Consider the following 14,284-nt stretch of genomic DNA (forward strand, 5'->3'; position numbering starts at 1 on the left):
CCCGCGGGTCCGGTCCGGAGCCGGAGGACCACCTCCGGGGCCCCGCAGCGGGCGAGAGCAAAACCTGCTCCCCACGCAGGACGGGGCCACGGGGGACTGCGGGGAGATGAAGCCAAGAGATTGAACTTCTGGAAGACGTGAAAAACAACAAACCTGCTTCTGGTCTGCAGTCAGCGCACCGCGGCGAGGAGCTGTAAGTCACTCCTCTAGGCGGCGGGAGGTCGGGAAGGGGTTTCCCGAAGGGCCCCCGGCCGCGGAGCCCGAACCTCCGGCCTACAATTAGTGTGTCTCCCCTGCGAGGAGTCGCTGCGGAGCCTGAACAGCGTCACAACCCACGGAGGTGCACGACACGGCGGAGGGAACGATCGAAAACACGAGACTCGAGTTCTCCATAGAAAAAGTTTATTCTCCCCTATTCACAATTAAATAAAAATGAATTCATTGGATGACATCCCGCCTGCACCACGGTTGAGCAAAAGAGGATCGAATTCATCTGCTAGCCTTGATAAGATGGAAACAAAGTTTTGGATTGGTTTTCCTCCCGACGTTCGCACCCAGCACTGGCTCCTTCAGTCCAACCACATCAAATTAGACAGAATCAAATGGTCCGCAACAAAGGAACAAAACAAATTCATTCAAATGAAAAAATAAAACACTTTTAAAGTCCAAAACAATTTGTGCCTTTAAGCACAAAAAATAAAAAAATAAGTCACATGTGCATTTTTTTTTTTTTTTTTAAATAAAACAAAATAAAAACTTGAACTTTCTGTACAGAGCTTAGTGTCTCGACACGGCCTTAAGTGGTAAATCCTCACGCTGTGGCAAATCCTTTGTGGCACGAGAGCTGCTTCGACCTCCTGACCCCAAAGCTGCCTCCTCTCAGCGTCTGCCGACCGCGCAGAAGGGGAGGCGCCTTAAAGGCCTGGAGGAGAAACTTGACTGACAATTCAGAACATTCATGCAATAGAAAATCATTGGGTCGGAGGAGAAATAAATATTTCGCATAATGCTTGTTCTTGAAAACCTGTCAACTCATGATGCTGCGAAAATGCTGCTCGGTCACTTCGGTTCCCCCCCAACCTCGCACGCGGCGGCCGAGGAATGCGAGTCCGCCCCGGGCCGATTTTCAGCGGCGGCCAAACGAGAAAAGCTCGACGGAGACCGTCGCTCTCGGACGTGCCGGCCGTTTCGCGGGAACCAACGGATTTCCGGGTCAAATCTACGAACCAACAGCGGCGATCGACGGTTTGCCCGTCGACCGAAATTGTACCTTACCGGCACGGCGGAGTCGCGCTGCCGCCGACAAAGCTCTGAAGGCTGGCCCCGGAGAAGGAGCCGTGACAGAAGGCCATAAAAAGAACGCGCCCAGAAAGGTTTATGACATGAATAGTCTTCAGACTCAGGAGCTGCGATGGAGAAGACGAACAGGAGCCAACAGCCGCACGCAGCCGACGTGAATACAAATCACAGAGGAGTCTTCTAGTTTCGCTTGAGGAGCTCAAACCGTGTTGGGAGGCCTCCAGTCTCGCCTCTTCCCGTTACCATTGCTTAATAGTACGCTTACATTTGCAAGCCATCGACAGTCCTAAAATCACTTACCAAAAAAAAAAAACTATCAAGACCAGTATATTATCACTGTACTGTTACATTTGAAATCCTATATTTCTTACAAAAGAAAAAGTGCATTATTTATTAAGAGTCTATTCATTTTTGGATGTCTTATCGCTCTGGTGTCAGTTTTGTGAATATCCTAGAAAGCAGCAGCAGCAGTAGCAGACGTATTCAACTTGCCAAAAGGATCCTACGGGTCGTCGCTGGGAGGGATTTGCCGGCAACTCGTCCCAAGATTCCTGTGTTAACCTAGTCGGTCTTCTTACGCGGCCTCCAGAATATAGGGAATTGGATGACACGCTAACGCGGAGGCCGAAGGAGCAGAGCACCGGACAGAGCCAAATGATGGCAGCTTCCCTATACCGACCGGAAAAATGGACACCGCGGATTTACTCGAACATGCTTCGATTAAGATGTGATCATTTGCCATGCGAGACGTTTCTGCAGTGGTAAACCCTTAGCTAGCAGACCCACTACAGCTGCTGTCCAAAGTCAAACGGCGGGGAGGGGGCTAAGATTCAAAAGGGGATCCAGCAACCACGGAGGGGAAAGAAATTCAGCTAAATGTACACGAGAAGAGAATAAGACCGATGTGTGCGGACATCGAGCGGATGAAGCAATTTTGCCGTAAAAAGGTGCAAAACGTGTGCACTGTTCCTGCGTCCCCGAGTCAAAGCACGGAGCTGTGAGGCCCTGCGGCAACACGCCGACCGCGCGCCACGTGATATTCGGGACTATATGGCAACCTATGCTGGTTCAGTGAAGTCTGCCGCCCCCTCCCCTCCCTGCCGTCTACCTTAACAAAATAACCCAATGGAGGAGGGGGCGGTCGAAGCCGGCCCTCTGTTTTGCCCTCACCTAACTAGGATCCCTGCGGTGCGGTTTGTGAAAGTCACTTTTGAGTGTGCTGGATTTAGTGAGGCGTTAAATCCAAGAGGTATATGTATATCCCTAGTTTACCCTCCCTCACCTCCCACCCTCCCTCACAGAGACACACAGGGCACGGGGGAGGGGGAAAGGAGGCCATCCGCTCAGTGGAGGTTCAAGGCCCGCCACATCCCTCCAGCTCTTGTTTCTCCTTGCCATCTGGGCCGTGCGCTGATACCCCAGTAACCCCTCCCTACTTTAACCTGGGGGAGACAGGAGAAGAGAGGAGACGCATGCGGAGGGTTAGCGTCGGCGGAGGGCCGGCCCTGCCGGAGGCAGCCGAAGACGCGTTTGGATCAGAAACTTGAAATTGGGAACAAAATGTATCACGGCTTTGTCAATGAGCTGGGTGTTTCATCATTTGCGCTGCGGTTGCACGGCGGTAGAAGACTCTAGGAGACGTCGGGGACGCACCTAACAGGGTCAGTCTTCTGCGGACCTCGGTTAGACGCCGTAGCAAGCTGACAGGCGCTCCTTCAACAGGGGCGGGAACTGCTCAGAGAACTGCTGCCAGTTCTCCTCCCCGACCTGGTCCTTGAAGCCGTGCAGGATCTGGGGACGATACAACCGGCACAGTGTGGTCGCCATTGAGAGAAGGACGAGGAGGAGGCGGCATCGGGCCCACGCCGGGCCTCTCCCAGGCACCGGGGAGCGCCACCGCACTCAGACTCTTGGTGTCCACACCCAGGTTCAGATTTCGAATGTCTAATGATGGGTCATCACAGGGCGGTGAGGTGCTGTCAGAAACATCGCGGCGTGTTTGAGGCAGAGGGAGGTGCGTCCGCTCACCTTGTAAAACATGTCCCGCAGGTCGTCCTTGGGGTTCACCCAGGAGGCCACGGCATCACAGAAGAAGATGAAGTCCTGGAGAGAGAGGACACACGGTGTCACGGCGTCTGGACTCCATGTTACAAACACGGGCCCTGGCGTCTCGGGCCTCCGACCCTCTGAGCCCAGAGAGGAGGCCTCTGCCCAGGGCGGGGACCGGCTCCGCCCGTGGACCGGCCCGCGACGTGAAACTAGAACAACTTTAATCCTGTCATTACATCCACCTCGTGGAGACTGGAAACCAAGTCCAGGACCGCAGCGTCTGAGACCAAGTCCCCGGACTGCCCTGGTGTCCCCAGGACTACTTAGGACTACTCAATAACCAGCCTTACTAGGAAGGAGGTCTAACTAACCCGCCGGCCACTCTGGTCACTCTGGACGATACACTCAGATTGGAGTTAATGTCGTAACACGGGTGACAAGTGGGGGCAGATGAGGATCGTAGGAGGCCTCAGAGCGCAGCAGGAAGGGATGCGGACAGAGCCGCCGCTCCTCACCTGGACCACCCCTGCAGGGTTGACACCGATCATCACGCAGATCCCTCGGAAAGCAGAGTCCTTCTCTTCATTATCTCTGATGTTCCTTAGGGACGTGCACCTGGGAGCAGAGGATCCTTGTCAGGACGGTTGCGAATACAAGGGGAGTCGAGTGGTTTTATCGCCTCGGTCTCTTCCCGGACCTATCTGGAGGGGGAACACCTCGTGAAGACGATTCGTCTCCGTTCATTTCCCCACATCGTGACTCACCACGGCCGGATGAAGTTCTGAAGCTGCGGCGCCACCTCCTGCGGACAAACGTATCCCAGCCTGCCGATGGTGATGGCTGTCGACGAGGGGAAAATACAAATGAACAAAGCGTTCAAATGCGAGCGGCCGGCCGGCCGGTCGAACGGGCCTAACCCGGACCAGGGCACCTGTGTTCTCCAGCAGAGTCTTCGGCGTGTTGGGTCTGTTGATGATCTCCACCAGGTGTGGTAAAACCATACCCACGTACGGCTGCATCTCGGCACCTGGAGACAAACCGGGCAGGTCAGAGAGCAGGGACGACCAAACGCCACGCCGGCCGACACTCCGGCGTGTGCGGTCTTTGGGCAAAGAGAGCATCAGCCACAACAACTGCCTCCAGAAGCTTCCCGCGGACTGACACCCCGTTCCAGCGACAGAGATCTTCACGCACAAATATACGTGAACATCATCTGCGACGGACACCGACTTTCACGCGGCCGCCAGATCGGTCGACGAGTACACGCGACGCCGGAAACCCCGTAACATCTTTGCTCACGGACCGACATCCAACACATCTTCGGTCCCGTGCGGAAGGTCGGGGCCTACGAGCCCTCATGCGTGCCAGAGCTCTGCAAAGGTGCCTGCCGTTGAGACTGCCGGGTGACAACCGAGGACCTGAACCCTGGTCTTCATCTGTGGTTACACACAGCAGATACAGATGTAGATGGTTCCAGCTGGACTGGGTCGTCTTTCCACACTGGCCTGGTGTGAACTTAAAATCTGGACATGTTTACATATAGGCCGCCTCTGGTTTGGACAGCGGCGTATGTGCTCATCAAATGCAACCATACTGCTGCAGAATTCACCGCTGTCGTCCAGAGAAAAGGAATGCCAAAAGCGCGGCCCGATGAATCTCTGACTAATTGCCGGGGTTGTTCCTGCAGCCGTACGAGGGGGTTCTGTCGACACGGGGCTCTGGTGCCGGGATTCGGACGAACACTCGACGAACCAACATTTGAAGCTCCTGGCGGTTGGTGCGGACGGAGTGCCGAGGGATTCTGGCCACTGCCGTGGCACTGTGTTGGACCTGACTTTGCAAAAGCTCTAATTTTGCAGTGTGTGGTCTCTGTGGCCCTGAGCTCACCTGGGAGATCCGGTGCTTGCAGCTTGACATCACCCCCTGTTGGGATATCACAGTGTCAATGGCCGGACGTATCGTGGACGGACTTCTTCAGGCAATGTGCGGCATTCATTTGGTTCTTCACAGATGTGAGGTCACCCAGGGGAAAACCACGCAACCACAGACGCCCCTGCACACGTTAGCTATGGACCTTAAAGTCGGCCAACGGGGAGCAAACGAAGCCGGCTGCGCACACACCACTCGGTGGTGAAATAGTTCTTGACTCACAACTATTTCACGGACGATTTGCTGTTGGTGAAGCCGGCCAGGTGTCGACCGTGAGAGAAGACGCGACGCAAACAGACACTCTGGTGGAAAACCAGTAATGTTTTGGATTAGCAAGGATGACAGCGAGCGATATCCAGGTGAGTGTATCAGTCACAGCCGGGTTATTAGGAGGCAGGAAGAGACGGGCCCGCTGTCTTCGGGCCGAACACAAGTAGTGTGTGGTTCCGTTTGATTCGGGCGACTGAGCAGAGGGTCAGAGCTGGATGGGCTCTTCACATACGTACGTGCGCACGCACACACACGCACACACACACACACACCAAAGGAAACGTGCAAACAGGCGTATCTGGATCAGAAAACGTTTTGGGAACAAAATGTATCATTTCTGTCAATGAGCTGGGTGTTTCATCACGTCCAGATAGCGGCCTTCTGTCCCGGCGGGCGATGAGTCCGCTGCGTTCTCGGCCACTCACCCATCTGCATGGAGATCTCCCCGATGGCCCAGGTGGCGTTATTGCACACAGAGATAAACTCAGGGTTGAGGTTAAGCCCCAGGATGGGCATGAATTCAGCTGGAGGGAGGAAATTCAACAAGTCACACAGAGCGGAAACCAATCCCGATTTATAGGCACTCCGGGCATCGGACGAGTCTGCAAGCAACGTTTCTGCGGACGGAATGTTCAGCGCACACTCACCAATGCAGGGCTTCACGTGCAGGAAGCAGGCCTTGGTTAAATCACCCAGCAAAGCAAAGGAGCTCTGCCTCACCTCGGGCATGGTGTCCTGCAACACAGATGATCACCTCGATGAATTGGGGGTTCCCTTGGACTGTACAGTCCTTCGCACCAGCGGTTGGGACTTGCGCATACCTGCATGCACTGGAACAACAGGGTCATGATGTTGGAGCGGGCTACCAGCTGCTCCACGTGGGCTCCCAGACCCTCAGCCAACCCGCTGAGCAGATCCAGGGCCACGATCATAAAATCCTTGTCCGGAGCCTCGTACTGGTCGGGATGCTGGTTGTACATCTGAACACAGAGCACAGCCGTCGTCCCGTCTTCCTCACTGACCGACCCGTCGCTTCCCTGTGTGTGTGCATTCATACCATAGCCTGGGCCAGTGTCTTCTGGACCAGGGTGACGCAGCGCTGGTAAACGGGCTCGCAGTACGGCAGAAAGCCGCTCTGCAGGGCGGTGGCAACTGATGACAGACACTGGGGGAAACACAGACGTGCGGGAGGTTTGTTGTCGCGAGAGCCGGAGGGTTGACGAGGGGGCGGCGTGCAGCTCGGACGCGCAAAAACGCGGCCGAGCCACGAGCTCCGGCGTGAAACGAGTAAAACCGGGCTACCTCCAGGAGGGGAAAGAGATCTTTGTCTTCATCCTTCAGCTCATTCCACTTGGCAATGAGGGGGGGCATCAACTTCTGAATGTACTCCTAAAAAGAGCGGACGGGATCAGAGTTGCCCTCGGACCTTTACTCCGAAACGCACGACATTTGAATAAGAATAAGAACAACTTTATTAATCCCGAAGGAAATTGCAGTGCCAGAGTTACAGAAAATATAACAGTAATAAATAATAAAAGAAAGGCAGAATTAGAAATAAAAATAAACTATAAACTATAAAGTGTTTCAGTGAAACTATAAAGTGTCTTAGTAAGCAGTGATAAAACTATAAGTGTCTTAGTAACAAGTGAGGTAAGGAGTGCACAATAGTATGATAGAAGGGAACATTATAGTGTAGCTGTTATGAGATGAGATGAAATATTGCACAGTTTCTGAATATTGCACAGAAATGAGATATTGCACATTTTTGTTTGTTTTTAAGTTAAAGATAGGTTGTTATGGTGATGATAAGTGAATGGGCACTTATCCTTCAAATCGTCATCTGGCCTAAAGCTCCCGGGATGGACGTATACACAACGAAATCCTAGGAGGGCTCAACAGCGGCTGTACTGCCTGAGGAGGTCGGGGGGGTTTGACAGGCGGCCTAAGATCCTCAGCTGCTTCTACAGCTGCATCGTGGCGTGTTGCGGCACTACCGTCGTTCTGGACCGCGGACGCCTGCGGCGAGTGGGAAGGACGGCGGAGAGGATCGCGGCACCCCGGCACCTTCTCTGCAGAGCATCTGCCACCGCAGAGTCCACAGGAGAGCCGCCTCATTCGCCGGGGACCACACCCACCCTCGACACGGGCTGCTCACACTCTTACCCTCCGGCCGGAGGTACAGGAGTGTGAAATGTACAACTCCTTCTCCCCGATTGCCATCGGACCTCTGAACGGCTGACACTCCTTTGTTGCACTTTCCAGCAGCACAGTCATTTTGCACATGGAATCACTGCCCATTCAAACTGTACCCAACTTTGCACCTGCACTCAAATGTCTTATTGCACTGCCACACTCTTCACATTTATGTTTGTAATATCTATATCATCATTTCTCATCAATTCATATCCAAATGCCCCGCAGGCTGGGAATTTGACTGGACAGGGAAACGAGTTTCTACACTGTGCACGCTTTGAATCTAGGCGAACACGTTCCTGAAGACTTTCCAGACGTCATCGCAGGCACTTTAAGCACGACAGAATGCAGCTTTCCAGGCAAGCGCGCCGAGGCCCCCCCGCTGCCAGACACTTACCGGCTGATTGAGGTGGTGACCCACCGAGTCGGCCAGGGTCCCGATGGCGTCGTACAGAATGAGAAGGTTCTTGTGCTGATACTTCCCGAAGGCAAACACCAGCGTGTCCAGGATGAAGCTGAGATATGGGACCAGTTCCGTGCACGCCTCCTCCTCCAGGGTGGCAAACGCACTGACGGGGAAGAGACGGGCGACCGGAGGTTAGCGCCTTCTTGAAGGCCTCGGCTCCGTCGGCCGAGGGACGGCGAATACAAGGACGTGGATCAGAAAACAACATGGGAACAAAGTGTATCATTGTTGATCAATGAGCTGGGTGTTTCATCACATCCACGTGGAGGCGGCGCGGCCAGCAAGCTCACCTGCAGGCGGCCTCCTGCACCCTCTTGTTGCCGTCCAGGATGCGCTTGAGAAGCTCCTTCATGAGAGGCTTGAGGTAGGAGTCGGGAGGCTGGGACACCACCCAATGTGCGTAACGGCTGAGGGTCCAGCAGGCGATGGAGCGCACCAAGGCCTTCTTGTCACACAGACACTGGATGAGGTGCGGGATGAGCTCCGGCAGGTAGGGCACCATGCCTTGCATGCAGCCTGGGGAAGCGGAGCGACCCGGCTTACCAATTTTATACAACCGCTATAAAATTGCAAGACAAAGCCACGGCAGCAGCAGAGGGGGACTGCGATGAGGCCCTTGGAACACGTCTTTGGGCGCCCGCCCCCTGCACATTCTGAGCGTGCCGAATCGTCCGGGGTTTCAACACATGAAGGCGTGGGCCGGTCTGAAGGTCGGTTAGCGCTTACCTTCGGCTATCGCCCCCAGCACGAGTATCCCGGACTCCTTGATGACCCAGTCAGGGTTGAAGAGCAGACCTTTCAGGAGCGGCAAGAGGTGGGGCAGCAGATCGTCCCGGAACACATTGGCCAGAACGTCCAGAGCTGCGGCGGAGCACTTTCCTGGATCGAGACAAATGTACACCTTCAAGCGCCGAGGTCGGATGACGTCCGAGGCCGCGTCGGCGTGAATCCCTCCGCTTACGCAGGTTCCAGTCGGACAACGTGTCATCGTCGTCGTCGTCGTCATCTTCAATGTCCTCCCCCTCGTCTCCCTCCAGCCCCTCATGCTGTAAAGTGACAGTGCGCGACTTGTGGAAGCGGGGCTTGATGTCCTGATCGCTGTCCGGTACGGCCTCGTCCTCCTCCACATCTCCCTACACACAGACACACACAAGTAGGACTCAGGTTATAGCTTTTATATAAGAAGTTTAGGATAGCGCTTCAGGATTCATCTGTAGCGCTCACCCTTTGAGGGTGCAACAGTGTTTGAATCAACAAATAAGATAAACAGGAGAATGTTGATGTGGAAATCTTTCACCGGCTAGTAAAGACTGGATAAAATGTGGCAAAAAATATAATCACATGAGAGAACAAATGTCACCTTCAACAGTATGATGTCGATCTCTGAATACTTCATGCCGTTCACCAGGATGGGGATCAGTCTTTGGAAACACAAAGGAAAGCCTACGTCAATACAGCGCACGCATCTCAAAAGTCTGATGTGCTTGAATGGAAAAAGGTGTGAAACTGTGAGGCCGGTGTAAGACCGGAAGAGCACTCACTGCACGAGGTGTCCCGACAGCATCTCCTGGCATATCGGCTGCTCCGCGAGCGTCAGCCAGAACTCGCACGCCTCCAAAGCCACGTTCTCGTCTGCGTCCTGAGTCCGCTGCAGCATGTACTGCGGAGGATCGGAGACGGGATTGAGGTCGCCCGGTGATGACAAAAACCCCGGTGGGTTTTTAAATGGTATCCAAGTCCGGGACAACCTTGGGGCCGTGCGGGGCTGCGGACGGGGGCCGCTAGCTGCACATGTGCACGGGTGCAGCACTCACCTGGATGATGCTGTGCATGTGTGGGATGAGGCGGTCAACGCGGACCTCCAGTAGCATGACGAGGGCGCGGCAGACGTTCTTCCTCACCTCTGAGTCTTCATCGGCAGCCAGTGCAAAGAGGCTCTGGAGACAGAGCCGTGATCAACATTAGAACGATGGCTTTGCCAGCACAAACAACAACTGCTGTGGGATCGGACGCCGACCTCTATGAAGGTGTCGATGTTCTCCATGAGGGCCTGGGCTCTGCCGATGATGAACTGGTTGACACAGGCGATGGCGTGCGACCTGGAGATGGACAAATGAAGGAGGCAGCAACTTTTACAGGGGGTGGGAGGCCTACGTCTGCAATCATGAGCAAAACGTTCACAATCTGCGAGGTGGACAGAGTTTTCTCACTAAGATAAACTCAGTTTGGCTCGAATCGTTCACCCCGCTCAGACCACTCTTGGAAAACTACTCGTGTTTCTACGGTGGCAGCTAATTCTGAGTTTGGGTAGGATCCTGCCCAAACACCGAGGCCTTTGGCGCGTAGCCGCCGTGTCTCCAACATGTCAAAGTGATAAAATCGAACGCCTTTATGGATTCGGTTGCCGTTTGGAACCGGAAACGCGCTAGGATAACCCTGTCGACGAGTCGGCTTCACGAGGGTTCATCAGCAAGGGAGTCCACACTGGGATACCGAGAAACGAGTGGGTTAAGAGTCACACCCGTGGGATAAGTTGACATCAGGAAACCCTCTCTTCTGTACCTAATTTTGGGGCTGCAATGCTTGAAGAACTGAAGGAATTTAGGTATCATGATATTGAGCGGTCTGTTGAGTGCGTCACTGTCCAGCAGCTCGGACGAGTCCTCGCAGATCTTCTGCAGTGCTCCAAACGAGCCCTGAGACACGGACACACACAGAGAGGCTGTCAAATCAAACGCAAACATACAGGGACACAGAGGAGAGAATCAGACTGCATCAGAAGAGCACAGAGTTCACCACAGACTTTAATTCATGTAAGGCAAGCTTAAGTCATTCCTGCTCTACTGGGGGACAGCTAACCTACGCCTCGTGTGCGTGCACATAGTCTGTATGTATGTATGTATGTATGTATGTAGGTAGGTAGGTATGTATGCAGGTGTCCGTGCGTGCGTGCGTGCGTGCATGCATGCATGCATGCATGCACCCCAGAAATTGCATTCACAAGCAACAAGGTAAGGATGAGTGAGCAGCAACTTATCGCAAATGATGTGACGGTGAATATGAGCAACGGATACTGTGGAGACTCTCCCCTAAAAGTGTCGGTGAACAGGAGCTAAGCTATTAAATGTACGAGGGGGACGGGACACTGATCATAGCAGGTGCAGACCTCGCATGTGTTATAGTCTTCTGAGTTGAGCAGATTGCAGAGTTGAGGAAGCAGCTCAGGCCACGTCTGTAGCTCCCCCTTGGAGGCGATGGTAGTGATCAGGATCCCTAAGAGACACCGACATTACAGTCAGTCGCGGTCCGATAGACGTTTGCCCTTTGAATGCCGTGCGGCGTCCCGGCTCTGGATCAGACAGTATGAATACAAACACCTTCACATGCAGTCAGATGAGTTTTATGCATCACTTCCAGAAAGGGAGGACTGCTCCACAAGGTGGAGGCGTGCGCTGGACGCTAGAATAGGACATCCCTCGGCCCGCCAAACTTACCGATGGTTGCGCGGATGAGCGGCGACGGGTCTCCGATATTGTTGAGACATTCCTGCTTGATAAAGTCAGCAACGGTCGGGGGGAAGTTTTGATAGTGGGCCTTCACATTGTTCTTCAGTATCAGGCCACTCAGAGAACGCGTGGGCTCATCTGCACACATCACACGTGAAACAAATGTGAAACCGGTGGGGCGCCGGTGTAAGCCTGCAGAAAAACCAAAGGTAAAGCTCACGGCGACGGATCAAGATTGACGCAGCGACCACATCGATACGGACAAATGAACCTTCGACGTTACGTTACACGCTCCGGTTTCCCACTCGGTCCCTCCCCGCCACGGGGAGACACAGCATGTTACAGGGTAACATGAGCTTTGACGCCACAACAGTGTCAAGCCGGGAACCCTGACGGTCACTGAGGGGAGAGGAGAGTCCCAGACGCAGTTTGAACTTTGCTTTGTATATTTATTCAATCCGCGCCAGACGACCCTCAAGGTCCACCTAAACTCGATGAGAGTGCGTAGGTCTCCCGGGGTTCCTTGTGTTGGCAACCGCAAAGCGGCAAATTGTCTTGTGAAGTGTGAATGGACTAGAAGAAATCCAAGCACGGTCGCCTGGTAGGCAGCGACCAGGATTAACCACGACCTGCGGCAGAGAACCGCCGTAGACACTCATGACACGCATCTGTTGGAGGACGACGGACTCTGCCAGTCCGACAAGAAGGGGAAAGAAGTCTTAACGTGGCGCGGCCGACTTAAAGGGGAATAAACATGACATGGCCACTCACCTTCTGTTTTGAGGCGCGTCAACACAAAGATGAGATAGTTGTTGAAGTCAGGAAATTGGTTGAGTTGTTCTAGTTTCTAGTAAGGCAGTTGAGGAAAACGTCACTTTCAAAGCATTCAAAGGAGCAGCCATTAACCCTGCGCGACCCGACGGCCAGGCAACACTGCCAGCTCTGCTCGGATGCTTGTTCTATCCTAAAACACACGCATAGGTGATGGCGACAGTCTTCCACAACATCTGGTCAGCTTGCTGCGTTATCAGACTCATGCACGCTTTCTCAGAGGGAGGATACTTGTTGGACAGCTCTCTGGGTGACGGTGTTGGGCGACTGGGAGTCCTTCAGGAGCTGGAGGACTTGCTGAAGCCCCTGCTCGTCCGGCTGCCACTCCATTCTGCGGGGCAAATCTGCTGACGTTGGAAACACAGTGCAAATATCGGTCGGTGTAATCGGGTGTCCGATCCGGACGAGTGTCCTCTGGATCCGACGGCATGACGTGGATCACACACACAAGCCGTCAGGCTTCCACGGCCACGTGTGGAGGGCAGAGCGGGGCTGCCCGGCTCCTCCACGCACCGGCCTCACGTTGAGAACGCCCGCACACGTGGTGCGGGCCGTGTGCGGGGCCGCAGCGGTCTTCGTCCCGGGGCGTCTGCGGGAGTCGAGCGGCCCCCGAAAACTACCGGAATCCTGACAAAGCGGGCTGGGAACCCCGCGGCCCGGCTAAGCGCGGGCGGCTAATCTGCTCCGGGACGCGTCGGCCGGAGATCGGGTCAGGTCGCAACCGCGGCTCAGGGTCCCCGCACGGTGACCTTAACACACGTGGGTCCGGGTTTCGACGTCCCGGCGCCCCGCGGCCGAGGCGGGGCCCGGCGGCGGACAGGTCGGCACCGCCAGGCCCGGTCGGACCTTCCCATCCGTCGGACACGGGCGGACGGGGAGCGGCGGCACGCAGCCGCGCGGATGCTAAAGGCTGCCCGCTGTCGGGCCTGCTCGCCCGGGCAGGTCGGCGGCGGGGATGCCACATTGCGCCCGGTCCCGAAGGCCGCTACACTCGGGGAGCGCGGCCGTTCGGCATCGCGTCATTTCGGGAACACGCGTGGACGTGGACGCGCGTCGCCGTGGCCGCGACGCCGATGGCCGTTCGAAGCCGGCGGCGAGTCGACGAACACGTTTTCCAATGTGGCGTTAGCCGCTAAGGCGCCACGGCTAATGCTACAGCTACCGCTACAGCTGGGGCTACCGCTCCAGCTAAGGCTACCGCTAAGGCTAACGCGACTAGCTGAGCTAACGCTACATACGAAGGCGCGTTCGACAGAGGTTGTAGAAATGTGACACGGAAACACGACGGCGTGAACACGTTTGATCGAAGAACAAAGTGTGACGCAAAGTACCCACAGTATTGACTTGGGGCGTTGGTTCTCGGTACCGGGCCGCTCCGCTCGCCTGCCGCGTCTCGTCTGGCTCCCTCTTGTTCAAATGAGCACGCCGACTGGAAGTGGCCCCTGCCGGCTTCCGTTCTGCTCGCCTTTCCTCCTCTGCGCGACACTTCCGGCGGGGAGCGACACGCGTGGATTGACTACCAATGAAACCACGCGTGGAACAAGGTTGCGCAAGTCACTTCGGGTTTGCAGCACCGCCGGTTTCACTGTGAGCCCCGGAGCCATCGCCGAACGGGGCTCCGCCGACGACTCCCACGTCGCCCCTTCTGGAGCGACTGCGTGTCGGCGCTTCCCCTTTGTCTGGAGCACAAGAACGCCTATCTGTGGCCGCAGTCGGGACCTACGTAGCAATTATCGACCCT

The 14,284-nt window shown here is 55.2% G+C and overlaps 1 protein-coding gene across 4 annotated transcripts; it reads right to left on the reverse strand.

Annotated features, from left to right (window-relative positions):
* Positions 1 to 385: 385 nt before the first annotated feature.
* On the reverse strand, positions 386 to 14,055 carry LOC147217026 (transportin-2-like). 4 transcript variants are annotated; one of them, XM_086176489.1, is made up of 26 exons: positions 13,879 to 14,055; positions 12,775 to 12,890; positions 12,484 to 12,559; positions 11,701 to 11,850; positions 11,373 to 11,479; positions 10,769 to 10,902; positions 10,224 to 10,305; positions 10,021 to 10,143; positions 9,748 to 9,866; positions 9,567 to 9,627; positions 9,168 to 9,339; positions 8,933 to 9,085; positions 8,497 to 8,722; positions 8,138 to 8,309; positions 6,850 to 6,936; positions 6,605 to 6,712; positions 6,369 to 6,527; positions 6,195 to 6,282; positions 5,973 to 6,071; positions 5,236 to 5,271; positions 4,280 to 4,375; positions 4,113 to 4,188; positions 3,864 to 3,963; positions 3,328 to 3,402; positions 2,953 to 3,090; positions 1,818 to 2,741 (listed from the first exon to the last, which is right to left on the reverse strand). In XM_086176489.1, the coding sequence occupies exons 2-25, from the start codon at positions 12,871 to 12,873 to the stop codon at positions 2,983 to 2,985; spliced, it is 2,706 nt and encodes a 901-aa protein (XP_086032615.1). In that variant the 5' UTR covers positions 12,874 to 12,890; positions 13,879 to 14,055; the 3' UTR covers positions 1,818 to 2,741; positions 2,953 to 2,982. The 4 variants fall into 4 exon arrangements, with proteins under 4 accessions (XP_086032613.1, XP_086032615.1, XP_086032612.1 ...); XM_086176486.1 differs by having other exon boundaries at positions 12,775 to 12,887; positions 13,879 to 14,012; XM_086176487.1 differs by lacking the exon at positions 5,236 to 5,271 and having other exon boundaries at positions 386 to 2,741; positions 12,775 to 12,887; positions 13,879 to 14,012.
* Positions 14,056 to 14,284: the final 229 nt, after the last annotated feature.

The sequence above is a fragment of the Fistularia commersonii genome, chromosome 28 (genome assembly GCF_037954325.1).
Source record: "Fistularia commersonii isolate RoL2024-O1a breed Wild chromosome 28, RoL_Fcom_v1.0, whole genome shotgun sequence".
Taxonomy (NCBI): domain Eukaryota; kingdom Metazoa; phylum Chordata; class Actinopteri; order Syngnathiformes; family Fistulariidae; genus Fistularia; species Fistularia commersonii.

What these genes read in the sequence shown, in the direction of transcription:
- LOC147217026 (XM_086176489.1), bottom strand. Translation starts at nt 12,873, where the DNA reads ATGGAGTGGCAGCCGGACGAGCAGGGGCTTCAGCAAGTCCTCCAGCTC. An exon ending in CTGTCGGGACACCTCGTGCA is followed by an intron (nt 9,628 to 9,747) that starts GTGAGTGCTCTT and finishes GTGTTTCCAAAG; the next exon opens with ACTGATCCCCATCCTGGTGA. An exon ending in GCTGGGGGCGATAGCCGAAG is followed by an intron (nt 8,723 to 8,932) that starts GTAAGCGCTAAC and finishes CCGCTTCCCCAG; the next exon opens with GCTGCATGCAAGGCATGGTG.